The sequence below is a fragment of the Patagioenas fasciata genome, chromosome 2 (genome assembly GCF_037038585.1).
Source record: "Patagioenas fasciata isolate bPatFas1 chromosome 2, bPatFas1.hap1, whole genome shotgun sequence".
In the NCBI taxonomy this organism is placed as follows: Eukaryota; Metazoa; Chordata; class Aves; order Columbiformes; family Columbidae; genus Patagioenas; species Patagioenas fasciata.
In genome coordinates, this window is record NC_092521.1 from 31,158,937 (window position 1) to 31,175,176 (window position 16,240).

Sequence of the window (16,240 nt, forward strand, 5' to 3'; positions counted from 1 at the left end):
TGAGAAAAATCGCATAGCTAGCACAGCTTTGTTTCTGTTTCCTTGTTGTACAAGTGTGGTTTTCCCTTCCCAGCCACGTCATCACTAGGCAGACATGATGAAACACATGCTATGGTTGCATAGGCATTCTAGGAAAGCTTTACTCCAGCTCAGGAGTTCTTAACTTGGGCAATACAGGACCAAGGATTATGAAGCAACATGTAAACCTACAAGTTTTTATTTATATGCCAATGTAGAATGATAGAATAGTTTGGGTTGGAAGGGACCTTCAAAGCTCACTTAGTCCAAACCCCCTGTCATGAGCAGGGACATCTTCAACTAGATGGGGTTGCTCAGGACCCTGTCCAGCCTGGTCTTGAATGTCTCCAGGGACGGGGCACCTACCACCTCTCTGGGCAACCTGTGCCAGTGTTTTACGACCCTCAAGATGCAAAAGATCATTTAGGATATTGGCATGTCATTATCTCTGAGTTAAAGAGCTGGGCATAGCCTGTGCTTCATCAATGGGCTTTGTGTTCTACACCTCAGTTTTCAAGCCAAAGTACAGCCACCCTATTCTCCAGCACGGCTTAGTCTAAGCAGCCGGGGCCCAAGGAGTCCTTGCTGTGCATCTGGCCGTGGCTGCATCTGCTCCGGGTGGCGGCTGTTGGGGACGGGCAGGCTCACACGTGTCCGCATTCAGTGCCAAGCCAGCCGTAGCCCCGATCCCTGCTGATGCACAGGGAATTACTGTAATGCAACTAACACACCAGCAACCTCAGCGTATGTCCCGTATGCTGTCAGCAGCATGTTCAAAGCAAGTTAAAAGGGAAATGCTTACATCGAGGGCAAAGTTTACTGCAGCAATGGTGTGACAGCTTATTGGTTATACCCTGCCTAAACGACAGGACAGAAAGCTCCAGAGCCTGCAGTGACCAGAAAGAGCAACTTTGGGCTTCATTCTCCTCATTTCAGACAAAAATGACCTGATCTCGGTTACAGCCCAGCTCACAGTGACTGCAGATGTATGAGCTTGTGTCTAACTCTGAAAGCTCTGAAAAACCCTATTTAGCAGCAGTATCTACCTTGAATAGCAAACATCCACAATTAGTATAAACGTATTGTTATTTATCTTCAGATCTTGACAATCAGCATAGTCTTTACAACACTGAAAAAAAAATTACAGTGACTACAAATTGTCCATAGCTGTAGTTCTAGCATTCAAAAGGCCTCTGATCCGCATAAAACAAAAGCATATTAGTAAAGGCTACCTGCTCACAGGGGAGACTTTCTGAAAGACAATACTCTGGCATGGCTTTTTAGAAACCTCAGATGTACAAAAAATTATCCCAAAGCTCTATAAATAAAGCCAAATAAAACACCCGACTTTGTCCTCTCTGTGTAGTCTAGAACAATAAGGACAAGGAATGGCAAAAAATACTGGAAGAAATAATGATAAAAGAAATATTTCTACCAATAATGAGTAATTAGCCTAAGAAATTTAGAATCGCACAGTATAGACATGCACACTAGATTTTGAAAGGGGTGTACAAAGTTTCAGGTTTGGGTTTTTTTTATTGGATATTATGAGTTTCATTACTACTTGACCACTGTGAAGGTAACCTCAGGAAAAAAGTTTAATTTATAGTTGTAACAATCACACTACTTTTCAGTCTCAGGATGTCACCAAGGAGAGCATCACACCTACAGAAATCTGGAGGGCAGAGCTTCCCGCTTGTCCTCCCTCTACAGAGGAAGGGTCTTCCCAGGGTGATGTGGGTACCAACACCTTTCCCAACAGGGTTGGAGTAAGAGGGACCACGACTGCTGCTCTTTGTGTTGAGCAAAACCCATTGTAAGGTGTTAGGAATATGTGTGCAGTCTGTCTACCAGATCAGGTCTCTCTAAGGACTTCATCCTGGGGCAACAAGGGCTTAGCTGTGAGACAGATCCCCAGGGCCAGCTTTTGCCAAAAAACACAAGTCTCCTCACACCTGCGTGCAGTGGGGATAGGCTCTCGGTGTGTCACTCAAGCACCAGCTTCCAGTTCTGACACACCTTTCAGAAAAGACTCCTCTTTCACGGACTGCAGAAGAACCTGGGGAAACACCGTTTGGAAGCTAAAGCTAGCTTTTACTATTTTCCCATTCCTGTTGGCAATTCACTAAGTTTGCCAAGTGTGTTGACTACATGATTTGTGTGATCTTCTAAGAAAATTCTTGCCTCTGGCATCTCAGGAAACCATTCAGGACTGTCCATTTTGCTCTTCTAGACTTGAAAAGCCTCATGGTATTTGGGTTCGCATCCTTGATCCCTTCTCGAGATATGATCTTACATACCTAACATCTAGGCCAGAAAAAAGTTATAAGTAGGTAAGAAATCACATTGCATTTCCCTGATTTTTTTCCTATGCTTCTGCCACAAAATAGTTTCTGGTACTGATTTGGCACTTCTTTTATGTGCAGCTTAACTTGATACTGATCTAGCTATGCAAAGGAAAGGAAGAATTAATCATCAGATTCTTAAATTTGCCATTTTCAGTAAATACTTCGAAATTCATTAGGGAAGTGGATTTTGAATACAAGTTCTATAAGGCACCACCTAGAAAAAGAGACTTTAAAAACTCCATGGAAATAATTATAGTTTCTTTTATTTGTGCAAGTGATTTGAACCACTCAAATTTGCCAGTAATGAAGAGACAATTTGGTGAATCTGTGCAAGAACTGTGTTTGAGATGACAGATTTGCTGACTTTGTATGCTGACCATGCTTTTTTTACAGTAAGGCTGGTCTTTGACTCCTCACTGAAAAATAGTGGAGGGGTCAAAAGAATCAGAGAAGTAGTGCCTGCATGAGGAAGGAACCTGCAGCTTTCCCTCCTGCCTGTCCTCTGAACTTCCTGCAGCAACCATCAGTCTGAGCTGCGAAAACTCATCCATGAAGAACTTCTCTTTCCCAGGCTTCACTCCCATTGACTGAATAACCCTTCAGGAACAGGTGTGCAGGTCTACCTTTCTAGATATTTTGTTTTAAAATAAATGTTCTTTGCATATATAAGCAAGTCAAACTCACCTCATTCAGCAAACTACAATTCAGACATCTCCTCTGACACACTATTAACCTCTGCTGGCAACACTGCCAGTTCAGTCAAGCAGAATCTCTACACTCACTCGCCTTAACTCTGCTTTCAAAAGTATCACCTTGAAACTTAACATGATCAAAACAGGTCAGTAGCTCCTTTGCCATCATACCTGTAATGTCTATACCTGGGCCCAGCCTTAGTTTTGTATAATCTTGAGAAGACCAACTCAGTGTAAAGACTATTTGTTGTTAAGGACAATCAGAAGCAAAGTAGCACCCCTAACCGTCCGTGCTGCTCTGTCCCAACCTTTCTCAGCATACAGAGTGAGGTTGAGAGGGGAGAACAAGCAGTGGTCTACCACAGGTAAAGCACCTTGGCTACTTAAAGCTACTGCTAACTCTTGGCAGACAACAAAAAAGGCTCAGACAAGTGATTCAGGCCTTCCAAGGCCAAAAGGTGAGACTGGAAGACATCAAACAGTACCAGGAAGGAGAAAGGCCATGATGCCAGAAGAAGGAGGAGGGAGGGAAGTGCAGCTGGGAGAGGCACTTGCAGAGAGGTGACCCGTCAGTCTGAAGATGACCCCAAATCACTCAGTGCAGCAGCAGGACCCGGCATTCAGGGAAACTGGTCGCACACATAGTTGATAAGGCAGATAGTGAGCCAGTAATTCTTAAACTGCAAAGGGTGTGTACACCTGCACAGAAAGAGTACTTATGCAGAAGATAAGTTTGAGAGCAACCATCAAATACAGTCTAAGCACATTTAATTTTTTGTTGTTGTTGTGGCTTCCTTACACCATATAAACTCCTTGGTCATTCATAATTCAGCTAGAGTACAGGTGTAGAACTAGGAAAAACCAACCAAGATTAATGTATTCTTCCACATCTAACAGGGTAAATATTTGTGGGCAATTTTCTGAAATTAGTAGATGACACCTTCTGCATGTTCACAAACAGGAAAAACATATTAAAGAGCAACATTTTCAAAAGAATTAAGATTTAAAGCATCTTCCACTGCTTGTCTCCTACTCTGGATACATTCAAAACCCGCCTGGACATGTTCCTATGCAATCTGTCCTGCTGAACCTGCTTTAGCAGATGGGTTGGACTAGATGGTCTCCAGAGGTCCCTTCCAACCCCAACCGTTCTGTGGTTCAAGTGAAATTTGCACAGCGATACTGCATTGCACCTAGTTTTTCCTATAGTATGTAGCATGAAATTGCCCAAACTGAGATCCCCACAAATAACAAGGAGCAGAATTTGCACTTGAATGAATTAACTACCAGTGATAGCGTATTTCTACCTCTTTCTACACTGTGAGAAAGGCATCAGGTCATTGAATTTACGTACTTCTTTAGTAGTTAAAACTTGCTGTGGAGATGTTCATTAACATTGCTGCTCCCAGTTGAAATCTTTAATAAAGACAGCATATTATTTTTCTAAAATCCATGCCACGAATGTTTAAAAAGGGAGTACCCTGACCAGCTAGTGTTATCTGAATGGCACATTCATTTATTTCAGGACTATTTTCCCAAAGCATTGACAAGAACCTCTAAATAATTAGGTATTCATACAATAAACAGGTCTAAGATTACTCTAATAATTGTTTTAAATCTGCAGGTATTAGAGCTCTAGACATTTTAATGTCATCACCTGCTATCAGACACACTGCATGGACAAGGCATTTGTATTTAGTTAATCCTAGTGTTTGAGGGCCTGTTCCAGTTCCTTTTACATTTATGCAAGCACTCACATTTTTGGTAAGGTATAGTAATCAAGATCAGTGGGATAGAGAATAACAACACGTGAAGTCAGTGCTCACCCAGCCCTGCTTTGTGCTGCATGATTGACCTTAATACCCAGCCTGTGGCTGTCAGAAAGATGTCAGAGCAGCAGGTCGCTCGGCTTTGTTTCAGTCAATCACACAGCAGCAGAAATTGTTACTGTATGAGCAGCTCACAGCAAAGTTATCTAACTGCTTAGAGAAGAAATTAATTAAAGATTATCTGTAACATACTTGAAAAATAAATTTGTGCCTCTATCTACATGGTACAGGGAGAATAATTTTCTACATATTAGAATCATAATTACCTCCTTGCCCATATTGCTTGTTTAGATCAATATCCTGTAGTCTTGAGAATGCATATTTTTAGCTTTATTTTTTATACTGTATGTCTTCCTTTATGCCTTACATATTTGAATCCTAGTCATTACTGCTTTTTCATGCACAAATGGCAGTTTTACTACTAGCATGCACAGCAAAAGCAACATCAGCAAACGCCTCATCCACTGAATCACTGTCAGTCATCTCTCCCTGGCTACATTACAGGCCTCGGCCCAACCTAAACAAAAACGTTGGGTATCTCTGGGTTAAAATGAGAACATGAAGAACGTGTCTTTACAGAGCAGGACGCCTACCCATATGAGTAGAGAAAAAAAAGAAAAAAGATTAACTGGGAAATTAATAATGCTGCAGTGTTTTTCCACTTCAGTAATTCTCACTTTCCCTGTAACACTTCTTCAGATTAAGTCACGCTATATGATGTTATAAACTGGAAAGACAAAAAAGCAAAACAAAACAAAAGACACACACCACCCAAACGGTTCTTTGAATGGCCTTATTTCTATTTGGTCCACTTTATAAGATATGCTTTCTAGCTTAGCAGGATGTAAAATCCTCTCAAACAGTTTCAGATGTTCTCGTAAGTCCTCCCCCAGAAGGGAGCTCAGTAGCAGGTTCAGGAGCTCAGTACTCTCAGAAGAGTTAGTGGCCCAATTAAACAAACAAACAAACACAAACAAACAAACAAAAAGATAAAAAGGATAACAGACTGCAGAGCAGGTATTCAGAGGTACTCATTCCAGACTAAGTGATTCACAACTATTGTTCCGACATCTAAATTTCATTGACCCAATCATCTTATCTCACTCTCTCCTATTTGTTGCAAGCACATGGTGGAGGTCACCGTAAAATATCATTAAACATCTTCAGCACAGCTCTGCTTCTGCAACATAGGACATCACCTTGACTTCAGCACCCTGGTGAAGAAGTTATCAAGAACTACCTGGACAGTGCTATTCAAAACAATGTTGCTTTCAGAAAGGACAGTGTCCATTTACAAATCTCGGTAAAAGTGAGGCAAAACTACTTTCAGATTTATGTCCTAAATCTGCTGCCAAATTAACTTTGGAAATATAGGTACCACAGTTTTACAGAAGTCAGGCATATGATTAACAACAGGTAGAACTAATACCTCTGAATAGTACTGCACCTGCAATTCTCCAAACCAGAACTTTAATTACATTTTCATTATGAACTGAACTAGCACACAACTGAGGCACACGAAACACATGTGCAGCTGATACCTGCACAGTCTGAAGAGAGATCAACCCTCCCAAACTCACTGAGTTTTGCAACACAAACAAGACAGCCAAGCACTGACTTTAATAAACAGTAGGGCTGGACACAGGGCTATAAACACCAAATAAAGTTCTTCCTTTGATCTTTAGAAAATATTTAATGAAACCTCCCAAAAGTGAGTGACAAAAATATTACAAAATCAAACTTCAAAGATAACCCTTTTCTCCAATTATAAAAAATACTAACTTACCTTTCCCTTTGACCTAAACTTAGCTACTTTTGTGCAGGATGAGTAGTCCTACTGTGTTCACAGTTCCATTACCTTGTTACTTTAATTGCTGAGCTAAATTTACATTTAGCAAATTTCACACTTTCTTGAAAAAGAGAGGAAGAAAATGGCAGGGACTTAGTAACAGACATACTATAAATACAGTATTACAAAATCCACTCTGCATTTGCAGCTTGCTGTCCCTCAGGTAAGTCAATGATGAATACTTTTATAGTTTTCTTCAGATGTTTGTGTTTAATACTTTTCAAAAATAATTACCACTCTAATAATATTTTGTATTCTACTCTATAGAAAATTTGTAGGAAACAACATAGAAAGAGATCTTTTTCACCATAATATTAATTTAATAACTAATGTGCATTATTCACATTTATATGCAAATACATGTGATATTAGTCTGACACGCAGACAACTGAGAGGCAGCTGCTTACAAAGATGCGTTCATGCATGTTACGCCACCCTGACCCACTAGTGTTAGAAGATTGGCTGATCCATTATGCTTTCCTTCAGGGAAAGATAGAGAACCTTTAAATGGTTCGTTCTGCTGCATGTTAACTGGTCAGTGTTTTGGCCATCTCTCTCTTTCAGATTTTGTTGCATTTGAGAAAAGCCCTCTGCACAGCCTGCTGATTTTAACACATGCAAATGCAAACACAGTTGCTTTTCTGTTCTTCAGGGATTCTTCTTCTTGCTTTTCTGTTCTTCCTTAATGTCTTTTGCATCACATCTGGCCCCCAATGCTGTTAACATTTCTATTGTTGTCAAGTTGGCTCCCTTCATTATCAGTCGCTCCCCATCAGCTGTAAAGGAAAAAAAATCTATGTTGTCACAAAGTCTAAGTCACAATTACTTTAGCATTCAGTTCTGGGTTTTATATATAAATCTAAATACCCTGTTCATCTCATCTGATTAGAAAGTACTCCACTTACCAAATAATCTGGTTATGCACCACCAACAAACAAATATATTAAACTGCATGCCATACACATGTAATGTTCATTCTGTATTGCATTATTGAAAAATCTAAAACATTTGTCTAGATATACCTATAGTAAAAACACATATTTGATGAGAATGGCTCATGCCATGTCCTCAGAGTCATCTAACAGAAGGCACAGAAGACACTGGAAGGCATAATTTCCACACATGGCTCAGCATTTTAGCAACATGTTGTCTACGGTCCATTTAACTTTCTTCTTTAGCCAAAACAACAAATTGTTTTACACAATCTGCTGGTTAAAATGTAAAAAAATTAAGAGCACTAGAATTTCCAAAATTCTGAAAGAAATTACTTTAGAATAGGCAGGAGGCAGTAGAAGTTCAGTATTGTACCTAGTGTTAATTATTTATGTTTGCAAGATTCGCAAATACAAAAGCCATACTCAAAGCCACATAATGCAATATCATGCACGGCATCCAAGTTCCAGCTCCTTGTTTGCCAACTATAAGTACAGCAAACCCTTCACTTGGAAAATAATCAGAAAAGCTGGAGTTCAGAGCTGTAGCTCTTGGCATTAGTGAAACAAATTGTTTTGGTTTTACACAGCGAAAAACATTGAGCTTTACTGCTTAAGTCTTAATACATCACAGCTAGAGATAAGGATGGGAAAGACAGAGCTATGGGGGAGGGAGAAACAAGCAACGTCGACACTGAAATAACTAGACTTTCCTAAGCAAAATGAAGCACATTTGACACTCTTGACATTTCTACTGATTTACTAAGTATATTGAAATTTAAAGAAATGGGGGTAGCAAGAATCAATAATAATGAAAACTTTAATGGCTCACATGACATATTGGTCCATTACAGCACAGCAGGAAAGAAGACGCAGCCAGAGAAAAGGACAAAAGCAGATTAGAGCCATCTGTTCACAGCCTAGAATCTGGGCCGCTTCCAGAACTCATGAAATTTCTACCATCAGTTCCCTGCCTGCTCACTATACCCTCAAAGGAAACAAAAAAATTTGTTGTACATCAGTTGACCTCATTCTGCAAGTCCATCTGCACGTGTATGGTCTTATCTGTATGAGCAGTTCCTTCAAACTGCATAATAAGTTACTCAGTTGCATAAGCAACCAAAGGTATTCAACATTTCCATTCTCATGACTGAGATGCCTCCATCACTGACAACAAAATTACACGAAGTGAACAGACTCTTATTTCAAAACAGAGTTACACTTCCCTGGAGCTGTCCCTGACCACAGGGTCACACAAGTGTGTCACACAGGTACAAAAGTAGATGCAATCCTAACATTAACTCAGGTCATTGATCTAAGATCCACCAGATCTAACTGTAGTATGAAGACATACACATTTATCTAGACAACAGGCTCTTAGTGACTCCCTGCCCTTCTTTTCTCCCAGCTGCACAACACCCACCTATGGACCAGAAAAAAAGCAAAAATTGTTTAAAAAAAAAAAAAAAGCTCCTTACCAAACCTAACATCTACAAGTGGTTCAGACCCATCGTGTCTCACATCAGCAGTCACTTCACAGTTTCTGTTAGTGGCCTGGATTTTTTTATGGTTGATATACTGAAGAAATTTTCTGAAAATATATTTGAAAATATATTAGGTACATTGTAGAGAAAATTATAGTCAATATATTTCTAAAACTAATGTGAGTATCTTGATATTCCTGGGTAACAAAAATATAAAAAATATGGAACTTATACTTAATCTAATAATTTCAGACAGGTACTTCCTATGAGATAATCACTCTTAAAAATACAAATGGATACTCCTTACACACTAACATGTAACAAGTATACCAAAGAATTTAGTATTTTCTGCATTTCCCTCAGCTCAGTTAATAACAATAATAAAAATAATCAGCAAAGTAATTTTCAATTTTGTTTAATACACTGGTTGTTTGACAATGTTTTATTGTTTGGGTTTGAGACAGCATTTATTTATTTAACACCATCCGCCTCCTCTGGATTTCTGAAATGCATGACAGCTACTTGACATTCTGGTGACTTAAAAACATTCTGAGTTAAGTTGCGTTACTAAGCTAATTTCAAAAGTAAATGTGTTTGAAAAGGCATTGCCAAATTAAATTTTACCATTGTTTGGTGCAGAATTTAGATCACTCAAGAAGCATAATTACTTAGATTTCTCCAACAGTTAATTACCAAGAAAGAGCAGCAGCTGCTGCTCCCTCTCCCCCGGTGTCAGTATTTGGATTAGTGACTACAGACCCTCACCTCTAGGCTCACCAACTGACGGGGCACCTCCCTGGGTAGTTTGGTGCAGCCAAATCCATGTGCCGACACCCGAGAGTCTACGCTTAGGCACAGGGATCCTTCAAAAATCATCACGGAACGAATGCTGTGTGCATCCTGATAATAATGTTCACCACAAACAGAGCCCTTACGGCAAACACAGCATCTTCTCATTCTGAAAGGTTAAAGTTCTGCCTAGATTGCGTTACAGATCCCTGATAAATGCAAGCTTTCAAAGACCAGGATCGTGAAAATTAAAGTGCGGCAGACGTTTGTGAAAACAGATTCCGTTCCAGAGAGGGAACAACAGGTGCTGCCGTTTTCCTCAGGATTTGCTCCTATTCACCCCGCCATGGAGAGGGACACAGGCCGCGCCGCGGGCACACATAACCCCAGCCTCCCACCACCCCCAAATAAATAAAACTAAAGGTAAAACACCCCAGCCCTCACATCTGCCGGAAAACACACAGAGCCCGCAGACCGGGCGCAGGAAGGGCGCTGGGGGGTCACGGACAGAAGCCCGGCCGAGGGCTCCCCGCCGGGCACAGGCCCGGAGGCCGGAACACGCCCAGACCGCCCCAGGGCCGGCGCTGCCGCCGCCGCCCCCTCACCTCGTGCTCTCCACGTCGGACTCGAAGGGACAGAAGCGGACAACGATACTCTTCACGGGCCGCAGAACCACGCGGATCTTGGATGCCATCTTCTTCCTGCCCTCCGACTACGACTCCCAGCGGCCCCCAGGAGAGGCGGGAAATGGAGGCGGGGCGTGTCGCCCGCCCCGCAGGCACCTGGGAAATGTAGTCCGCGCCCGGGGGTCGTACGGTGTGGCAGCCGGGGGTGTTGCGGCCCGGAGAGCCCTGTCTCTGCTCTCGGGGGAACGCAGGCTGCTGCCCTGCCAGCCTCATTTAACGCCCCAGGCGCTCGGAGCTGGACTCATTTATGGCTGAGGGAGGGAGAAGGACCAAGTGAGCAATCCATCTGGGCTCCTCCTCTGACTGTCTCAGAGTTGATACAATTTGGGGGAGAAGGGATGGAAAGACACAATGTTGATATGAAATTGTCATAAAAGGCCTTTTGTAGACTCTGCAGCAGATTTAGATGGCCCTTGCACCTTAAGATTTGCATGCCGGAGGAAGAGGGTGTGGGTAATACTTTTGGGAAGCTGTGGTGTACAGTATCCATGAACTTCAGAAGCAAAGTTGGGTTTGTTTTCTTTATGTTAAATCTATGACAGAATCACAGAATGTTAGGGATTGGAAGGGACCTCAAAAGATCATCTAGTCCAATCCCCCCGCTGGAGCAGGAACACCTAGATGTATCCAGGTAGGTTTTTAATGTCTCCAGAGAAGGAGACTCCACAGCCCCCCTGGGCAGCCTGTTCCAGTGCTCTGTCACCCTCACTGAGAAGAAGTCTCTTCTCAAATTTAAATGGAACCTCTTGTGTTCCAGTTTGAACCCATTGCCCCTTGTCTTATTGGCTGTCACTGAGAAGAACCTGACTCCATCCTTGTGATGCTTACCCTTTACATATTTATAAACATTAATGAGGTTGCCCCTCAGTCTCCTCCAAGTAAAGACATGTAGCTCCCTCAGCCTTTCCTCATAAGGGAGGTGCTCCACTCCTTTAATCATCATTGTTGCCCTGCGCTGGACCCTCTCCAGCAGTTCCCTGTCCTTCTTGAACTGAGGGGCCCAGAACTGGACACAATATTCCAGGTGTGGTCTCACCAGGGCAGAGTAGAGGGGAAGGAGAACCTCTCTCGATCTACTAACCACCCCCCTTCTAATACACCCCGGGATGCCATTGGCCCTCTTGGCCACAAGGGCACAGTGCTGGCTCATGGTCATCCTGCTGTCCACCAGGACCGCCAGGTCCCTTTCCTCTACGCTGCTCTCTAACAGGTCATTCCCCAACTTTTACTGGAACGTGGAGTTGTTCCTGCCCAGATGCAAGACTCTACACCTTCCCTTGTTATATTTCATCAAATTTTTCCCCGCCCATCTCTCCAGCCTGTCCAGGTCTCTCTGGATGGCAGCACAGCCTTCTGGTATGTCAGCCACTCCTCCTAGCTTGGTGTCATCAGCAAACTTGCTGACAGGGCACTCTAGTCCCTCATCCAGGTAGCTGATGAATGTATTGGATAGTACTGGCCCCAGTACTGACCCTTGAGGCACTCCACTAGATACAGGCCTCCAACCGGACTCTGCCCCATTGACCATGACTCTCTGGCCTCTTTCCTTCAGCCAGTTCACAGTCCACTTCACTACCTGATCATCCAGACCACACTTGTTCACTTTAGCTATAAGGATGCTGTGGGAAAATGTGTCAAATGCTTTACTGAAATCAAGATAGACCACATCCACTGCTTTACCGTCATCTATCCACATGGTTATGTCTTCATAAAAGGCGATGAGGTTGCTGAAGCGTGACTTCCCCTTGGTGAAGCCACATTGACTGCCCAAAATACTGGAGAATGCGGGCATCGATCCCGCTACCTCTCGCATGCTAAGCGAGCGCTCTACCATTTGAGCTAATTCCCCATGGTGTGACAGCTTTTCATATCTTCCAGAGGCAGTTTATTTAACAGACTTGACAAGGACATTAATGAGGATAAATAAGGAGCAGCTGATATGGTTAAGGATAAACTAGAGGCAACATTTTGCAATATATCAAGCAGAAGAAAGTCTTGCAAGGTGCAATGCTACTTGAAGTGAATACATTTTGGATTGTTTTTGCCTGTTTGTTTTGTGGTGTCTTTTTTGTTATTTGCTTTCGGTTTGGTGGTTGGTTTTGTGGTGTTGGGTTTGTTTGGTTTGGTTTGTTTTTTTGTTTTGTTGTTGTTGGTTTTTTTTTTCCTGATTATTAGATCCAATAGTTGCACCGCTACTCTTTAAACAAAGGTTTCCGGGTGTCGGTGTCGTTTGTGTCAGCTGTGCAGCTTCCACCAGGTGGCAGAAACCTCACTGAAAAACGGCTGCAGCGGCCTCATGAGTTCCTGCTGCTCTCAGCACCCAGAGCTCACTGGGGCGGACTGAGAACGAACCCAGTAACGGTGGCACTGAAAACACACGGTGTGCGTTTCTGCCGAATATTCGGTACAGACCCATGCTTCCAATCTATAGGAACTGCGTTAAATATCTAGTGTCCCTTGTACTGGGTAATCTATTTTAGCAGCTCATCTTTGTTGCTTGGAAGCCCTCTTTTCTGAAAATAATAACATAGGCATTGAGAAAAATCATCCTCTTGGCTGAGATTAGCCAAGAGAAATTAAGTGGCGAAAGTGAACACAGCAGAGTCAATACAGTTTTAATGTTCAATGTTTTTATTCTCCTTTCTTTTAATATCACAGTCTTTCCATTATAGGAAAAACTACATTTCTGTGAGATATCTTTTGAAAGACTCCACCGTAAGAAATAAATGGCTGATTTAAGTAGGATTTTTTCCTATTTAATATTTAATAGGATCAGATAAAGGACAAGGTAAATTGAGTATTTTACATTTAGAAGGCAAAAGTAACTTACAAAATGTCAACAAATCTTTCTTCATTGTAACTACAAAAAGCTTGATATATTCCATTTAAAATCTGTAGCAAAATTTCCATCAGCTTCTATGGCAGCGCTGAAGGAATAACATCAGTGAAGGACTGGGTAAGAAAGAATGAGCACTGATTTTTCTAAGGGCTTCATTCTCTCTGCTGTTGGTACGATGACACTTTCTGACTTCAAAATAACTGGCAAAAACAATTTTATATTTGCTCTTATTGCATTTTGATAGTAATTTAGTGTAGAATGGTTAGCTTACATTGCACAATTAAACAAAGATAAAATTTTGTTTTCTCCTTTCCACACTCAGATTGGTGAACTTTTCGATATTTATCATCAGCAGTAAAAGCTGCAGCTTTCCCCTCTAAGCCACCTGTTTAGAATAATCAAAACCCATCTCTGCTTTTTGTAACTAATTCTTTTAATTATCTGAAGTCCGACAGGTTCACAGTAACACGAAATAACAGGTATGTGGTAACTAAAAGGCCCTGTGTTCTTTTCCTCCCCTCAAAGAACAGACTGTACCTGTGAAATGAAAACAAGGGACTATGAGTAGGACTATCCTATCCTTGGATGCTCCCCTCCTTGTGGACACCCAAGTATTTCTCTACACTCACTCTATAGGCAGTAGTTTTAGCTGATGATAATCCTGGTGAGAATGCTAACGCTTAAATTACTAAATTAGACAGCAAAACAGCAAAGTGATGCAACTATTTAAAAGATGTCAAACGTTTCTTCATCTGCCTTTAAACCCATGTGGTGGTAAACTCCCATGTGTGGTACCACCCTAAAAATTTACTAGAATACAATTTATATTTTATATAAATATATTTTTACAATCTAATAATATAATTTTAAATATTTTTACTGTAATATATTTTACTATAAATTTCACTATAGTAACTCCAACTGACTTTTGAAGCACAATATTTAAATGCCATTTCAGGAAAGCTGATAATTCATCCATAAAAGACTTGAATCAGTCTCTCCAGCTCCCACAAGTAATCTGGGAACTCTCAGATGTCTGCGTTTGAGACTGTTCTCCAGGGATGTCCTTGAGAAACTGAATGATTCATGACTCTTCTACCTGGTGGTAATCAAACACATTCCTAAAGCAGAGGAACATGAAGAGGCATAAAAGTTATAATATTATAATAGAAACTATGTTAGTATTCCTTTCATCAGGCTAATCTTTTTTGTTACAAATGCTGCCTCATCCCATGTCTACAGTCTTCCATGTCATTAGTTTCACTGAAGTGTAGTCACGAGTTTATAGATGATTTGTATCTAAGCGCTGTACATGGCAAAGAAAAAAATGCAGCCATATTTTATACTGAAATTATGAAGACAGGCAAAAAAACACTATAATATTAATTATAGTAAGTCAATATTCCTCTTTTGTCATTGATCTTCACAGCTCTCTTAGATGCCAGGGGGATTCTTCCACATTTCCCCCTGTTTCTTACTTGTCGCTTTAATTTTCTGTAATGTTTTCTGACTACAGAAAGGCCAACATTTCAGCACTTTTGAAATCTAATTTCTCCATAGTTTGGATATGTCTGGTGTTAGCAGCTTGGCTCTGGCTTTTCATTGCTTTTTAGTTCATTTCTTCTGATGGTCTTTCCAATTCTTCTTCAGAAACAGTGCATGAGAGAGGGCTCACAGCACTTCATTTCAGGGATGCAATCACACGTTCATGTACTTACTCAGTTCTGGAGATTTGGGTCATTATTTCTGCTCGTCCTCAGCTGATTCCTTCCTCTGCATCTTTATCCTTTCCTCCTGGGTCTTTCTCTGAGTCTTGTCATAAATGTCAATAGGCTCAGAATTTAGCGATCAAAATGCCATGTCTGCACATCTAGTTATAATGCCATGTAGTCCAGGAATAAAATGTAACGCTGCCTTCAGGGCAGCAGCCAGCGCTGAGGAGAATGGGGCCAACGCCAATTCAGTCGCCTGCCTGCTCTGCACAGAGGTGATGCTTCCAGACAGCCACACAGAAGAGGCTCTTTGAGAAAGATGGTGTGCTGGGCCTGACAGGAGAAATGAATTATTTCTGGAAACAGAAAAACACTCTGACAAGCACAGTAATCATGTAGCATATCTTAGTAAGAAAAATGGACAGAGATGGTCAAGATCACAAAAGACTTGTGGGAAGTCGTTATAAAATCCTAGTGCCGCGTTGAAGGACATGTTGGGATGGATCCCCTACCACACTGGAGGAATTCTGCTTGCAGTTGTAAAAATATAAATCACTCTGTGTTTTCTCTCTGGTTTTGTTTGTTCCTTTGAACTGAATATTCCTACACCGTATGTCAGCTGCTGAATTTTAAAAACATTTCCCCAAAGAGAAGAGCTCATAAAGATCCCTTATTCTCTGAAAACTGTAGAAGTCAAGCAGACTTTTATACTAACAGTACTATTAATTTTGCATATCATTTATAAACCAACTAATAGTTGTAAGCTGTTAATGTAGTTTTCAGAAATAAAACTAAACTCAATGAGCAAAGGTGCCACTTAGCATGAGCTTGGTTTATAATTCATTCTGAAATAGTAACTCTGTGTATCAGTTATGAAAAGCTTTTATGGGAGTGAATAAACAGATTCCCTAGTTGCTCTTTCCTCCTCTGCAAACATGGATTTCTATTGCCTGAGGTTAACAATTGCCAGCAGAAATGTTTGCTAAAATAATATGCAGCAATTAACTGTGTGAGAACACACCGTGCCAGTTCCTGACTTCCGTAACTTATTTTCTTGATGAT

General features: G+C 41.3%; 1 protein-coding gene and 1 non-coding gene across 2 annotated transcripts; both read right to left on the bottom strand.

Moving 5' to 3' along the window:
• Window positions 1-7,035: 7,035 nt before the first annotated feature.
• Window positions 7,036-10,672, bottom strand: MRPL53 (mitochondrial ribosomal protein L53). The gene is made up of 3 exons (XM_065833117.2): window positions 10,547-10,672; window positions 9,147-9,259; window positions 7,036-7,512 (listed from the first exon to the last, which is right to left on the bottom strand). The coding sequence occupies exons 1-3, from the start codon at window positions 10,633-10,635 to the stop codon at window positions 7,385-7,387; spliced, it is 330 nt and encodes a 109-aa protein (XP_065689189.1). The 5' UTR covers window positions 10,636-10,672; the 3' UTR covers window positions 7,036-7,384.
• Window positions 10,673-12,403: 1,731 nt separating this feature from the next.
• On the bottom strand, window positions 12,404-12,476 carry TRNAA-AGC (transfer RNA alanine (anticodon AGC)). The gene has a single exon. It is a non-coding gene; the product is annotated as a tRNA-Ala (tRNA).
• Between the last annotated feature and the right edge of the window lie 3,764 nt (window positions 12,477-16,240).